General features: G+C 41.3%; 1 protein-coding gene across 1 annotated transcript in view; it reads left to right on the top strand.

Moving 5' to 3' along the window:
* Positions 1-12,029, top strand: part of NME8 (NME/NM23 family member 8) — a 50,378-nt gene extending 38,349 nt beyond the window's left edge. The window contains exons 12-16 of the mRNA XM_032592373.1: positions 3,974-4,118; positions 5,001-5,108; positions 7,355-7,506; positions 9,521-9,665; positions 10,651-12,029. Coding sequence (XP_032448264.1) covers positions 3,974-4,118; positions 5,001-5,108; positions 7,355-7,506; positions 9,521-9,665; positions 10,651-10,942 — 842 coding nt within the window. The 3' untranslated portion in view covers positions 10,943-12,029. The remainder of the gene's footprint in view (positions 1-3,973; positions 4,119-5,000; positions 5,109-7,354; positions 7,507-9,520; positions 9,666-10,650) is intronic.
* Positions 12,030-13,775: the final 1,746 nt, after the last annotated feature.

Below are 13,775 nucleotides of genomic sequence, written 5' to 3'. Positions count from 1 at the left end.
TTAAAGTCTTCTAGAGAATGTTGACTTCTTGTTTGTTTCAGAAGTCAGTTGGTCAGGTTAAGACCACATGTCCCATCCCACTTTCTATGGGTTGTTTCCAATGTCAGTTGCATTTTCAAAGTTTTTGTATGCTATTCTGGACTTCACAGCTTAGAGCTCACTCGGAGACCTAGGTGATGCTCGATACTGAGGTTCAATTCTCAAGCCACTAAGTTGCCACTTATCAGCCCAACCATAGTCATTGCTTGGGGGGGGGGTCAGTCCACTACTTCAAACACAGGTTTAGTCAGTCGCTTTCCCCCCCAGTCCCCACCATCTCTGGCTGTATCTCATAAGCCTCTGTTCTTTGTCCTCTGGATGGATATCTGGGGTTTTAGCCTCCCTGTGCGATTGGGCACAGCCCACGTTTAGGACTGCCTCCTCAATGTGAGAAAAAAGTGGGGGTGAGAAAAAAAAGTAACAGGGTTTTTCCCACACCGTTCAGTCCACAGAGGCCCCCCTTCCCAGTCTCACTGGTCAGAGGGAAGGACTTGCTCTCAGTTTTAGGTGCTTGCAGGGCCTCCGCTCCCTTCACAGTACATTTCACGGCTGGGGCTTGCCTTCTAGTAGGTCTAGGAGAGGGGAAAAGCAAAATCAAAACGAAGAAGCCTCCTAAAATGGGGATATCCTCCCAAGTCTCCATCCCACAAGATGGAGTTTAGCAGAGTTTTATTCCTCTCTCCATGCTCAACCCCACCCCAGTTATAATATCTGTGGTCTTAATTTTTGTGACTGTTGTTTGAAGTTTTAGTATACCGATGGTGGTGGTGATGTTACTTTTACGATGCGTATCTTATCTTTTGATAATATTTTGCAATTTATATCTTGTTTATGGTCAGGTTTACAACGGGTATGTTTAGAATTTTTCTTATATAAATTGGTTTTCCTGTTCCCACAGTCCTTAGATCTATTAATTTCCCACTTTTTAATCACTTAGTTATATTTTCTGTTACCTGAAGTATATATATATATATTTTTAATTTTTTAATGTTTATTTTTGAGAGAGAGAGAGAGAGAGAGAGAGAGAGACAGCGTGAGTGGGGGAGGGGCAGAGAGAGAGGGTGACACAGAATCCGAAGCAGGCTCCAGGCTCTGAGCTGTCAGTGCAGAGCCAGACGTGGGGCTCGAACTCACAAACCGTGAGATTATGACCTGATCTGAAGCTGGACGCCTAACCGACTGAGCCACCCAGGCACCCCACACCTGAAGCATATATATTTAAACACGTTTTTGAAAAAGATATGTACTTCTTTCGTTTTCTGAACGCTGGCATATTTAAGAATATCTTTTGTTACCTTTGTGTATAAAGGAAACTTACCTGACTGTATATTTTGAAGAAATAAATCCCCCATCCCCAAACCTATAGACTTTTTGCATTGAGGAGGAAAGTCTGTTTTCAGCCTGGTTTTTGTTCCTCTGCAGATAATTCAGTTTTTGTTATGTTTTGTTTGTTTCACTTAGATACTTGTGGAATTTTCCCTCATTACTCAAAAATTTCCAAGATTTTGTAGATATATCAGAATGAATTGGTCATGGGGCACCTGGGTGGCTCAGTCAGTTAAGCCTCCGACTTTGGCTCAGGTCATGATCTCACGGTTCAAGAGTTCGAGCCCCACATTGGGCTCTGTGCTGACAGCTCAGAACCTGGAGCCTGCCTCGGATTCTGTGTCTCCCTCTTTCTCTGCCCCTCCCTTGCTCTCACTCTTTGTTTCTGTCAAAAATAAAACATTAAAAAAAAGAAAAAAAAGAAAAGAATGAACTGGTTTTGGGGTACCTGGGTGGCTCAGTTGGTTCAACGTCTGACTTATTTCGGCTCAGGTCATGATCTAATGGTTCATAGGTTCAAACCCCATGTCATGCTCTGCGCTGTTAGCATGGAGCCTGCTTGGGATTTTCTCTCCCTCCCTCTCTGCCTCTCTCTCTCTCTCTCTTTCTCAAAATAAATAAATAAATATTTTTAAAAAAAGAATGAACTGGTTTTTCCATATTTATTTGGTTACTAACCACCTGACTTAGCGATTTGTCTGTGATAGAGGAGATAGAAGATAGCAAAGTGCTCTAGGCTTTGAAGTATGATTTTTATGGATGAGGTTATTCCACGAAGCAACCATACAATTGCTAGGTGCTTTGTCTAGGAGTTCTCTGCATCCCCACACCTGCCACTGAATGTGGCATCACTGAATTACTTGAGGTGACGTCTGAAAAGCCTCATGGACACTATGCAACAAAATAAAATATTTATTATCATATCTATCATATTTGTCTACATTGGAATTTGAAGCGGAACCGAATCCTCGAGTAATGAGGTCAAGGAAACGCAATACCATCTTGCAAATAGTGGTACTCCCCATGCTTTTTACTTTAATCATTAGAAACTGAGGCCCCTCTGTGTTGTGTTGTAATTCTTGTGATCACCCATCTGAGAGAGTACCAACTAAGGAGAGGCTCACTGAGTCTAGTTTAACTTTATGGAGCTTTGCTTTCCCTAAATATTTTTCCTCAGCTTTTCTCATAAGCCATGACAAGAAGCCATCCTATGCAAACTGTTTGAGGATTTGCTGTCACTTTTAAACTGTTGGCCACTAGGTACCCTCATATGAGAAAACGTTTTTTGTTTTTGTTTTTGTTTTTTTAAATTCAGCAATGCAAAAACCTTACAAATTATTTCAGTCTCCTCTAAGGATTCCTCCTTAAAAAAAATTTTTTTTAATGTTTATTTTTGAGAGAGAGTATGAGCTTGTGGCGGGGGAGGGGACTGGGGAGGAGGGAAGGAGGAGGAGGGAAAGGGAAGCAGGGAGGAGGAAAGGGGACAGGGGCAGGGAGGGAGACACAGAATCTGAAGCAGGCTCCAGGCTCTGAGCTATCGGCCCAGAGCCGGACATGGGACTTGAACCCACGAACCGTGAGATCATGACCTGAGCTGATACTTAACCCACTGAGCCACCCAGGCACCCCAGGATTCTACCTTTTAAAATCCAAGAACTATGTAAACATTCTGTTTTTTCTTCCTCTTGTCTGTGAGCTCGTTCTGAAGCAAATTATTGCTTAAACTCTATTAACTTGTATGTTTTCTTGTTTGTTTTACTCTTTCTGACAATGGTTTGCTTAGGCTGAGTCCATTAACTCTATTCCATGCCCATCAGGGGAGAGGATGCATTTTCAGCTAGGTTGCATTTTTGGCTTTGAGCGGGGCCCAGTGCTGTCTGGGCCCCGAGTCAGCATTTGTGTTTTGGGTTTTGCCTTCTTTGTTACAAGATGGCCTCACAGCTCCAGGCCTCATGTCGCTGAAATGCCTTAGACAGGACAGAAGGTGGTGTAGGGCAGGGAAGCTGTCCCCCCGGGTACCTCTCTCAGAAGCAGCCCCAGTCCAGGTCCTTTGTGTATCATTGACCAGATCTGGGCAGCATCGCCACCTGTCCATAAGGAAGGTTGGAGAAGTTGAGTATTGCATTTTCTAGACTTCCACAGTGGGACATGCGCCAGAGAAGGAGGAGACTGAGAAATACTTTTGGGTTTCCAATCATTGTGTTTCTCCCCAAGTGGGACAAGTAAAATAGGGCTAGTGAAGATATAAACTGTTTACACATACTTCTGTAATTGTGTTAACACGTTATTTTGGTTACTGTCTATACCCACACACATGCTCGTATGTGCACCTAAGGAAAAGGTTTACTAGTGAGACACCTCTGCTTGTGTGTATGCATGTGTGTGATTCCTGTGTGACGAAAAATCAGACACAGTGTCATAAATCATAATTTGGTACGTTCACCTTAACAATGCTGTTCACCTTAAAATCTGAGAAGCTATTTTTGCCAACTTCTAAATTTCATATGAGGATGAGAGGCATTATATGCCTTCATAATAATACATTCAGTCTGGTATGGATAGCCAGCAACCCATCAGTTTAACACTTATCATGTGACTTTTTATTTAGAGAATGTTTTAGGTATCATCCATGATGAAGGCTTTAAAATACTGATGCAGAGACCAATCGTATTGTCAGAAGAAGAAGCACAAACACTGTGCAAGGAATATGAAAATGAAGATTATTTTGAAAATCTTATAAAAAAAATGACCAGGTAAAGTAGATTTCAGGTTTAGAAGGCGCAATCTGATTTAGTCCCATTTATCCGTTTAAATTCTAGTTCGTTGACATACAGTGCGATTTTGGTTTCAGAGTAGAATTCAGTGATTCATCACTTCAGTACAACACCCAGTGCTCATCCCAACAAGTGCCCTCCTTAGTACCCGTCACCCATCTGGCCCATTCCCCACCCACGTCCCTCCATCAACCCTCAGTTTGTTCTCTGTCTTTAAGAGTCTCTTGTGGTTTGTTTGGTTGAGTTTTGAATCATTTAAATCTTCTTCTGAACCTGCTCTGGTCAAGCTGCCACACCTCTCAGTTCTGTAACCATGTGCTGAGTCTCCTTCTTTGCCAGTCGCACCCCCACCTCAAGTCTCTGCTCAACTGTCTCACCTGCTCTCGTCCCCCTGGAATGCTACTGGAGCAATGGAAAGGCCCAGGTGAAGTCACTGGAATCCGCTGAGTCGAGTGCCAGAAATCTGTGGTGTGTGACATCATGTCCAAGTAGAGAACTCACTGACTCTCGAGGGTTTTGGTAGTCCTAGCGATCATTAGTCCAAGGAGAATAAGATGCTAGAAATCTGTCAGGTTTCTGGAAGGGTAAGTGAAATAGCAGCTGGGACAGAAATCCAGCAAGGGTACATGAATCAGCAGGAATATGGGAATACTATATAGGAACCTATCTATCAGAACCAAGGTCCTTCTCTTCCCTTCCCTAGTCTGCTTCCATACTTGTATAAGGTGCTCAATATACTCTTGGGAGTACACCGATGGAAATTAGTCTTAGTCTTGGTAAAAGAATTATCTCGACTTGTATTATCTATACAAATTTAGCTACTGAGCCATAATATATGGCTTTTTTTTTTTCTTTTAACAGCGGTCCATCTCTAGCCCTTGTTTTATTGAGAGACAATTGTTTACAACACTGGAAAGAGTTAATTGGGCCCAGCAGTGTTGAAAAAGCCAAGATATCTCTTCCAGAGAGGTAGGATTCATACCGTGGGTCCCAAACTTTTTTCATGGGAGACACATTAATTTTATTTTGGATGCGGGTACAAGAGCCACAGCTCCAGTCCAAGAGAGGCTCCCAGAAAAACTACTTTCCCTGATTGTGACTGGAGGTCCAGCCCAATGGCAGCTCAAATAGAGCCAACGCTTTGCAGACGAAGGTTTTGGGATGCTCGGTGTGGGGATGGGAAGTAAGTGGTGTACCCAGCCAAAAGGCCATCTCTTGGCCTTTGGTAGGAATCAATTCAGGAGAGGAAAGGCCCATCCTTCAAGTGAGGAAGAACAGAGATGCTCTATCAGATACAGAAAACTTGACATACGTGTTGGTATAATAAATAACAGTACTAATGAAGCATCACATGTAACCGTTGAAATGTTTTCTTTTGGGTAGGATATCTGGAATCTGACTTGTTCTGCATGGACACATTTTACCCCTTATTTAGCCCTACAATTACCATAAAGGATAATAGGGTTAGACAGTCTATAAGTAGTATGAGCAGAATGCCATAGAATCACTTAATGAAACGTAGCATAAAAGGCAAGGTATAGCATTTGAGACAGGAATTCCTATCAACACAAGGCCTACACTTCTAGCCATACTGTTCTAGAAATTACAGTTTCAAGTGTGAAGGTAGTGCACCAGCATGGATGTACATTCTCCCGGTGAAGGCAGGCACTCAGTAACTGCTCCTCCCTACCCCACTATTATAGTGAGGATTCCAACCAAAGCCCTTATGCCCCCTATGTTGCTACAAGTTCACAGCTAATCTTGACTGTTATTTTTGGTTCCTCCTTCCCCAGTTTCCGTGGCTCCACCCAGTTCCTTCAGGTTGCTGTTAGAATAACTCAGCAGAACTCTGCCCTTTCCTGCACTTGGGTCAGATTCAGCACTGCCTGGCTTAATCTGAAATAAGGTCACTTGCATAAAGGAGAAACACAGCAACCCTCACACTCATCACCTACTCCCTCTGTCCTATCCTCCCCTTCACACACACTTTTCTCAATAATCATGTCTAACGGCACCACGGAGGGGCTGGTTGTTCTCTGCAGTGAACAGAGTAAGTGCTGGTGATATGTTAGGTGACACCTTATACATTCATTGTGCAAATCCCCTACCCCTGGAATCCCAGGCTCCAAGGGTCTTGGGTTGCAAACATCTTCAAATCAGAGGTGAGAGAACCACCAAGGATCAAGTGGGATGTTCAAGTCGGATAAGGCAAAAAGGAAATCTGAATGCATCAGTAAAAGCAGAGAGGCAAGAAGAGGGTCTGAGGACTGAAAGCCAATGACCAGTAAAGTCAGGTCATTAACAGGAAAGGACATTATTCGCTGTGGCTGGATTTTTTGGGTTGGCAATTCAGGACTATGTGTAAAGGGCAGAGAATGAAATAAGCAGTGTGTGTATCCTCTACTGAACCATATATAGATAAAGAGACAGGAAAAAGGGCAACTGAAAAAAACATCAAGGAGCAACAATTGATTTAGGAAGTGTATGTATTCCTCTATGGTAGAGGAAGCAGATCCAGAATAAACTGCCTAACCCAACATGTCCAGTACAATCAACCTCACTCTTGCCTCTTTACATGAACCCATCCTGTATGCTCCTCTTTTATCACTGTACTCGCTCTGCTGGACGGTTCCATTAACTAACTCCGGGCGGTATCTTTTGGATTCAGTGTTTGTGATTTGGGATCCATGTTATAGAGTCAAATGCCATCTCTAGAGCTCGATAATATTTAGTGATGACAGAAGGGAAATGAATATGGAGAGCTTAATAGGCGCCATATGTTTCAAATGTATCACCTGATTCCACCCTCAAAAATCTCCTTCCAAAACAGTTTTATTATTTGTATTTGAGACGGTTCAAGCACAGAGAGGTTAAGTAATTGCCCAATGACACATAGCTAGCGAGTAGTGCAGCCGGGATTGTACAGTCTGCATTTTCACCGCACCAAGGCATCCGTTCGTTCTTTCAGAGTCAGCTGCAAATATTCACATCGTGGTTATTTAAATGTTCATGCTCTGTCTTCCTGATGACTGTTACCTCCTTATAAGGAAGTAATATGCTCCAAGCCACTCTGTCATTATTGCCTTTCGCATAATGTCTAGATCAGGAATGAGTTGCTTGATAACTTTTGAACAATTCATATAAATAGTGTTCTGTTGTGTTGGCTTATACTGTGTTATGTGATGCTCTAATAGTTCTTGACTTCATTTTCAAAGCTTATGCGCGCAATTTGCAGTGGAAGGTTTGCCTATCAACCAGTTGTATGGAAGTGATTCGTTAGAAACTGCTGAAAAGGAAATACAATATTTCTTTCCTCCTCAACAGACTTTAGCACTGATTAAACCTCATGTAACACAGGAACAAAGAGGTAAATATTTAGAAATAAAAGTCAATGTATACATCCCCTTCAAATTTTGTGAAAATTTTCAAACTATGCAATGAACACCCATATCCCTTGATCTCGATGTAACAATTAGCTCTTGTCATATTTGTTCTGTCTCCCTCCTTCCCTCATCCTTCTTTCTGTCTCCCTTATAATCAAAATGATGACGAATTTTGTTCAAGTCCTTTTAGAGTTGATGGAGATGACGATGTTTTTCTCCATAGATATATTACCACGAAAGATCATATTAATGATATTTCTAATATCAAGCCATTCTTCCATTCCTGTATAAATTACACTTAATCGTGAGGTATTTTTTAAATGTGCTTTTGGATTCTAGTTGCATATATTTTATTTGGGATTTTTCACATTGAGACTGACAATGATATTGGTCCGTCCTTTTCATTTTTTTTGTGCAAGGTTAAATAACAATGTAATACTTCATAAAAAATGTGAATGTCTTTGTTTTCGGCACTCTGGAGGAGTTTAAGCAGCAGTGGGATTGCTATTTGAAGATTTCCCATGAAATCTTTCCCATGAAAATTTCTGGGCCTGGTTTCAATGGTTATTTCTACCCTGTCATTTCTTAGTTTGTTGTCTCTCAAACAAACAGAATTTGATTTATTTAGGAGTTCGTTCTCTTTTTCTAACTCATTACTTTCTGTTGTTGTTGTTGTTTTTTTAATTTTCACCTTCCTTTGATTCTCTAGTAGTTTTAAAAAATGTTCTTCTAGCTTTTTAAATTAGATCTTTAATTCATTTATTTTCATTATCTTATTTTTATCAATGTAAAATTTTGAAGTTATATGTTTTCCTTGATTACTGGTTTAATCTTCTGATTATCCCATAGATTTTATTTTATTAAAAAATTTTTTTAATGTTTATTTATTTTTGAGAGAGAGAGAGAGAGAGAGAAAGCCAGGGAGGGGCAGAGAGTGAAGGAGACACATTTTTTATGAAGCTGTCAGCACAGAGCCCAACGCAGGTCTTGAACTCAAGAACTGTGAGATCATGACCTGAGCCGAAGTCAGACGTTTAACTGACTGAGCCACCCAGGCGCCCCTCTCATAAATTTTAATGCATAGTGTTGTCATTAATGTTATTTTTTTGAAATTCTGCACTGTGCCTACAATGTTCTTTCTCTACTTGTCTGCTTGGTGATCATCTCTTACCGTTTCTGTACTTAACACAAAGATCGGCCTTTCTGGAAGTCATCTCTGACCTTCCCAGAGAGAGTTAATGGTTTACTTGCCTGTGGTTGCAGGAGCCTTTATACATTGCTCTTTCTTTACAAGCTGTGTTTCCAGGCCAGGCCCTCTAAGCAGACAATATCTAGAAGAAGTGTTAATGTTCCATTCACATTTGTTCCCACAGTGCCCCCCCCCCCAGGGCAGATCCTGGTGACCCCCTTTATAGAAGTCCAACCTTCTTCAGTCTTTCTATCAGTTATGCCCAACTTGACCTTTAGAAACCAGCACAACACTTCTAAGTGTTGGACCAAAGAAAAGACTGTTTTACCAGAAAGCGCCCAATCCCTCAGTTGGCTCACTAAATGTAGCCCTTAAAGGTTAGGCGGCTGGTGAGATTTTGACAAGATTTACTTTATTCAATTCCCTCCATGGTGCCTTGCTACTTTAGAGAGAAGAGTTCAGATCGGCTCCCTGCTTCAATCCATATCTAGCAAGGAGTTCCTTGACATTTGTAGCATGGACGTGAAAACATGACTTCACTTTCGGCACAGAGGCACATCCCTTCCCCTCTCCTTAGAGTCTATGAGATGTTGTCAATGCATGCTGGAAAGGTGCACCTCAGAGACTGAACATCTGCATTAATGTATTGACATGGTGCTTTTCAGTTCAATTTCCTTTTGCATAGTTTTTGCTTTTTAAGCCACGCTATGCAAGTAAAATGATTACTTTCCATAGTTATTTCAGTCTACTTGAACATGGAACAAAAGTGGAGGCATTCTGCAAGATTACCAAATATCTGTTTTCCCTAGAGGAGATCTTGAAATATATTAAAGAGGCTGGATTTGAAATCACACAGATGAAGGAAATGCTCCTAAATGAAGAAGCAGCAGACAAAATTTACTCAAAAATAAAAACAAAAGACTTTTATAAAGATGTATTGGAAGTGTTATCTGAGTAAGTTTCTGATATATAGTCCTTTGCACGATAAAAGTAGTAAATATTCATTATAGAAACTGAAAAATACAAAATGTAATGAAAACATTCCATCTAATTTCATTCATTCAAAGACACCCTGTTAATATTTGGGGTTCATTCTTCTTTGTTTCCTTCTTTCTCTATCTTCTTCTCTCTTTCCTTCCTTCCCTTCTCCTTACCCATCCTTCTTTCCTTCTTTCTTTCCTTCTTTTCTTCCTTCCTTGCTTCTTTCCTTCTCTCCTTCCTTCTTTCCTTCCTTCCTTCCTTCCTTCCTTCCTTCCTTCCTTCCTTCCTTCCTTTCTTCCTCTATTTCTGTACGTCTTCAACATTATATAGAGGTGATATGGGTTTCAATTTCTGGTTTTAAGTTTCTGTTTTGCCAACATATTTAATCTGTGCTTTGATTGCCTTATCTATAAAATGGGGATAATAATAGTATCCATCTCATAGGTTTGTTGTGAGGGTTATATAATTAGTACATTGGACATACTTGGAACAGTGTCTGACATATATCTCTAGACTTAACCTATAGCACTCATGCAGCACAAAAACCTGTTGGAAGGGGGAGAAATGGAAAAACAGAAAGTACAAGGGGCGCCTGGGTGGCTCAGTCGGTTAAACGTCTGACTCTTGATTTGGGCTCAGGTCATGATCTCATGGTTCGTGAGATCAAGCCCTGTGTCGTGAGATCAACTGGGTTTCGTGCTGACAGTGTGGAGCCTGCTTGGGATTCTTTGTCTCCTCTCTCTCTGCCCCTTCCCCCACTAATGTGTGTTCTCTCTCTCTCTCTCTCTCTCTCTCTCAAAAACAAATTAACATTTAAAACAACTTAAAAAAAACCCACAAAATCACACTGACAAGGACAAAGAATAAAGACCCAAGTGTGGCATTCTGTGTTTAGCTGTGTATGCAATCTCTACAGGTGTAAATAGCCAAAATCTTCTGAAAGCATTCTTCTTTGCAGAGGTCTGTCTTTGGTCATGATTCTGACCAAGTGGAATGCTGTTTCAGACTGGAGACGATTGATGGGTCCTGTAGACCCAGATGAAGCAAAACTACTGTCCCCAGATTCTATCCGAGCCCAGTTTGGAACAAGTGTTTTGAAAAATGCTGTCCATGGATCATCTAATATCCATGAAGCAATGGAGACCATCAATCAAATGTTTGAAGTGTTGGTTCCCGAGAACCCTGAGGGAAACAAAGTATGGTACCTTTTAAATGATTGTTTTCTTTTCTTTGCTTGTTACTGTGATTGAGCCCAGGACGAGACTGTCCCAGAAGGACCAGAACTTTTCCCATATGTCTGAATCAAACTTTATTTCTTGCCAGACACACTGTGCTATTCCATAACAGCCTTGAAGCTATATAATATGTATATGGATTGAGTTTGCTTAGCTGTTGATAGGAAGCTTGAAAACTTTTCTGTCCTGGGCCATGTGGGAGACAGAGCCTAAGTTAAGTGACTTTTCCCATAAAACCTACTTTCCTTCTTTATTTTTAAAGCGGGCTCGCATACACTTGTGTGGCTCTGACTGCTGACTGGAATAGGACTATATATGGCCTCTTTGCATGTTGAGGGTTGTCCCCCCTTGGATAACCCAAACTGAGAGTCAGTATCCAGAACGTAATGAGAAAGCAGTGTGAAGTGGAGAAACCCATCCACACCCAGCCAGGTTCCTTGGGGAGAGAAGAGTACCTTTTTCCCTTAATATTGTCATTTAGGCTATATTTCTCCAGGTATAAGCACATTGTATGAAAATATTAGATGCATAAAATAAAAATAAATTTGGGCAAAGGGAGCCTCATTCCATACGTCTCACTCAATTACAGACCGAGGCATGAGTGTACAACCCATAAACATTTATGTTGGGAAAATATGTATCGTGTGTCTGATTGAACTGTAGGTTCTTGGTTGATACAAAAAAAAAATGGCTGAGTGAAGGTTGCCTGAGGAAAGGGCAAATCTAACGGGGAGACAAAACTCACAGAAACAACATCTGATTATAATCACTATGGGACAGTACCTTATTAAACATGTCACTGATGGATGACTACGAGGGGATAGATGTTAGCAATCTGGTGTAGATCTATGCTAACATCTGCATATCCCTCCTTTTTTGATGAGGGGAGCATTATGAATAATATAGAGGATTTCAAATTAGTGTATAATTAAGTGCTGAATTGACAGGTGTTATGTTTGATGGTTAGGCGTTGGAGAAGGTAAGGAATAAAATCAGTCTTGAGAAATAAGGAGGATTTTCAAAATCAGAGGTAAGGAAGCAAGAAAGAGAATTCAGTGTTGTTGGTTTTTTATTTATTTTTTTTAATTTTAAGTTTACTTATTTTGAGAGAGAGACAGAGAGAGTGAGTGGTGGAGGGATAAAGAGAAAGAGGGAGAGAGAGTATCCCAAGCAGGCTCTGCACTGTCAGTGAAGAGCCAGACGCGAGGCTCAAAGTCACAAACTGCATATTCATGACCTGAGCCGAAACCAAGAGTCCACGCTTAACTGACTGAGCCCACCCCAAGAATTCAGTTTTAAAAGTTTCGAAACTATCATATATGCATACATTGATGCTTATGTATGAAGACACGTTGCTGGTTTCTGTCTTACTATGTCTATGATACCATATCTACTATACTCTATCATATCACCTTAAGGTATTGTTGGCCTGTTTTAGACATTCAAGAATAAGTTATGCAGCTCTTGCTATATGCCAGACGTTGTTGCAAGACTGAATGTACACAGTCCTTGTCCTGAAACTCTAGAACTCTAAAAGAAGGAGATAGAAAATTAACATGTGTTCTACGGTTCTTAGGGGGTAAGCACATAGGGGTAAGTGCTCCATGGAGGATATGGAGAGGGAAAATGAGATGCAGGCTCTCCAGGCAGGAGGCATTGCAATAACATGAAAGATTACAGCAACCCGAACTAAGGTAGAAATGGTGAGTTAGTGATAAGGGGAATGATAAGAGAATTGTTAGAAGTCATCAAGACTTGATGACTGACTGCCACTCTACCAAATAAGTGGGAAAAATAAAAGCTTCCTGGCCTGAGTAACTGAGGAAATGACCTAACCATTTCCAGACAAAGAACCCAGAAGAGAGAAGTAGGTTGGAACAAAGTATTATGAGTTCTGTTCTGGTCCTGTTGGGAAGAAGGCATCTGAGTTGAGAGTAAGTGTGGCCCTCAGAGCAGGGGCGGGTCAAGAGGGCTCCATTGGAGTGATGTCAGCAAGATGGTGATGCAGGCAGCTCCAAGCTCCCATCCTTCCGCAGGAATAAACAACCAGAAGCTGTCAGAACCAACTTTATCAGAACTCTGGAAAACACCAAAGGTTTACAGCCAGGTGTGTGCTGAATCAACAAAAAGCCAACTTAAAAATGATATCATTTTGTGACATTTTAATGTACCCTACACTTCCCCAGCATGGTGACAGTCTTGAAGATCACAGACTATTCCTGGTGTGTAACCCTTGTCTCTGGCTCCAGAGAGAATAGAACAGATACCATTTGCAAATTACTGTGTGTTTTTCTGTTCTAACCTATCTAGAGGCTACCTGAAGGATAACACAAGGCACTCATCTCTATTTCACCAAACCTGGAGACAACTCAGGGAAGAAAGGTGTTGGGCATTGATTAAAAACACTGTATGGTGGGCACCTGGGTGGCTTAGTTGGTTAAGCGTCCAATTCTGTTCAGGTCGTGATCTCACAGTTCATGAGTTCGAGATCCACACTGGGCTTTCTGCAATCAATACAGCGTCCATTTTGGATCCTTTGTCCCCTCTCTCTCTCTGCCCCTTCCCTGCTTATGCTCTCTGTCTCTCTCTCTCTCAAAAATAAATACACATTAAAAGAATAACATTGCATGGTGATCAAAAACCCCACTGCTGTCTGAGGCCAAAGATTATGTTTGAGACATACAATGGAGCACCTAAAGCCAGGGAGGAAAAGCTGGGGAGGGGGATTTTCTTGGGGAAATTGGGGCATTCAAAAGCAGTAATGCATACTGGGGATACATATTTGGAAAATATTTGAGAGAACCTGTGTTTTCACTACTGGCTGATAGGTAGGCTCCGTACAAACAGG

Source organism: Lynx canadensis, chromosome A2, assembly GCF_007474595.2.
Source record: "Lynx canadensis isolate LIC74 chromosome A2, mLynCan4.pri.v2, whole genome shotgun sequence".
In the NCBI taxonomy this organism is placed as follows: domain Eukaryota; kingdom Metazoa; phylum Chordata; class Mammalia; order Carnivora; family Felidae; genus Lynx; species Lynx canadensis.
The sequence above is the reverse complement of the archived record's forward strand: the minus strand, read 5'-3'. Positions and strand labels throughout refer to the sequence as shown.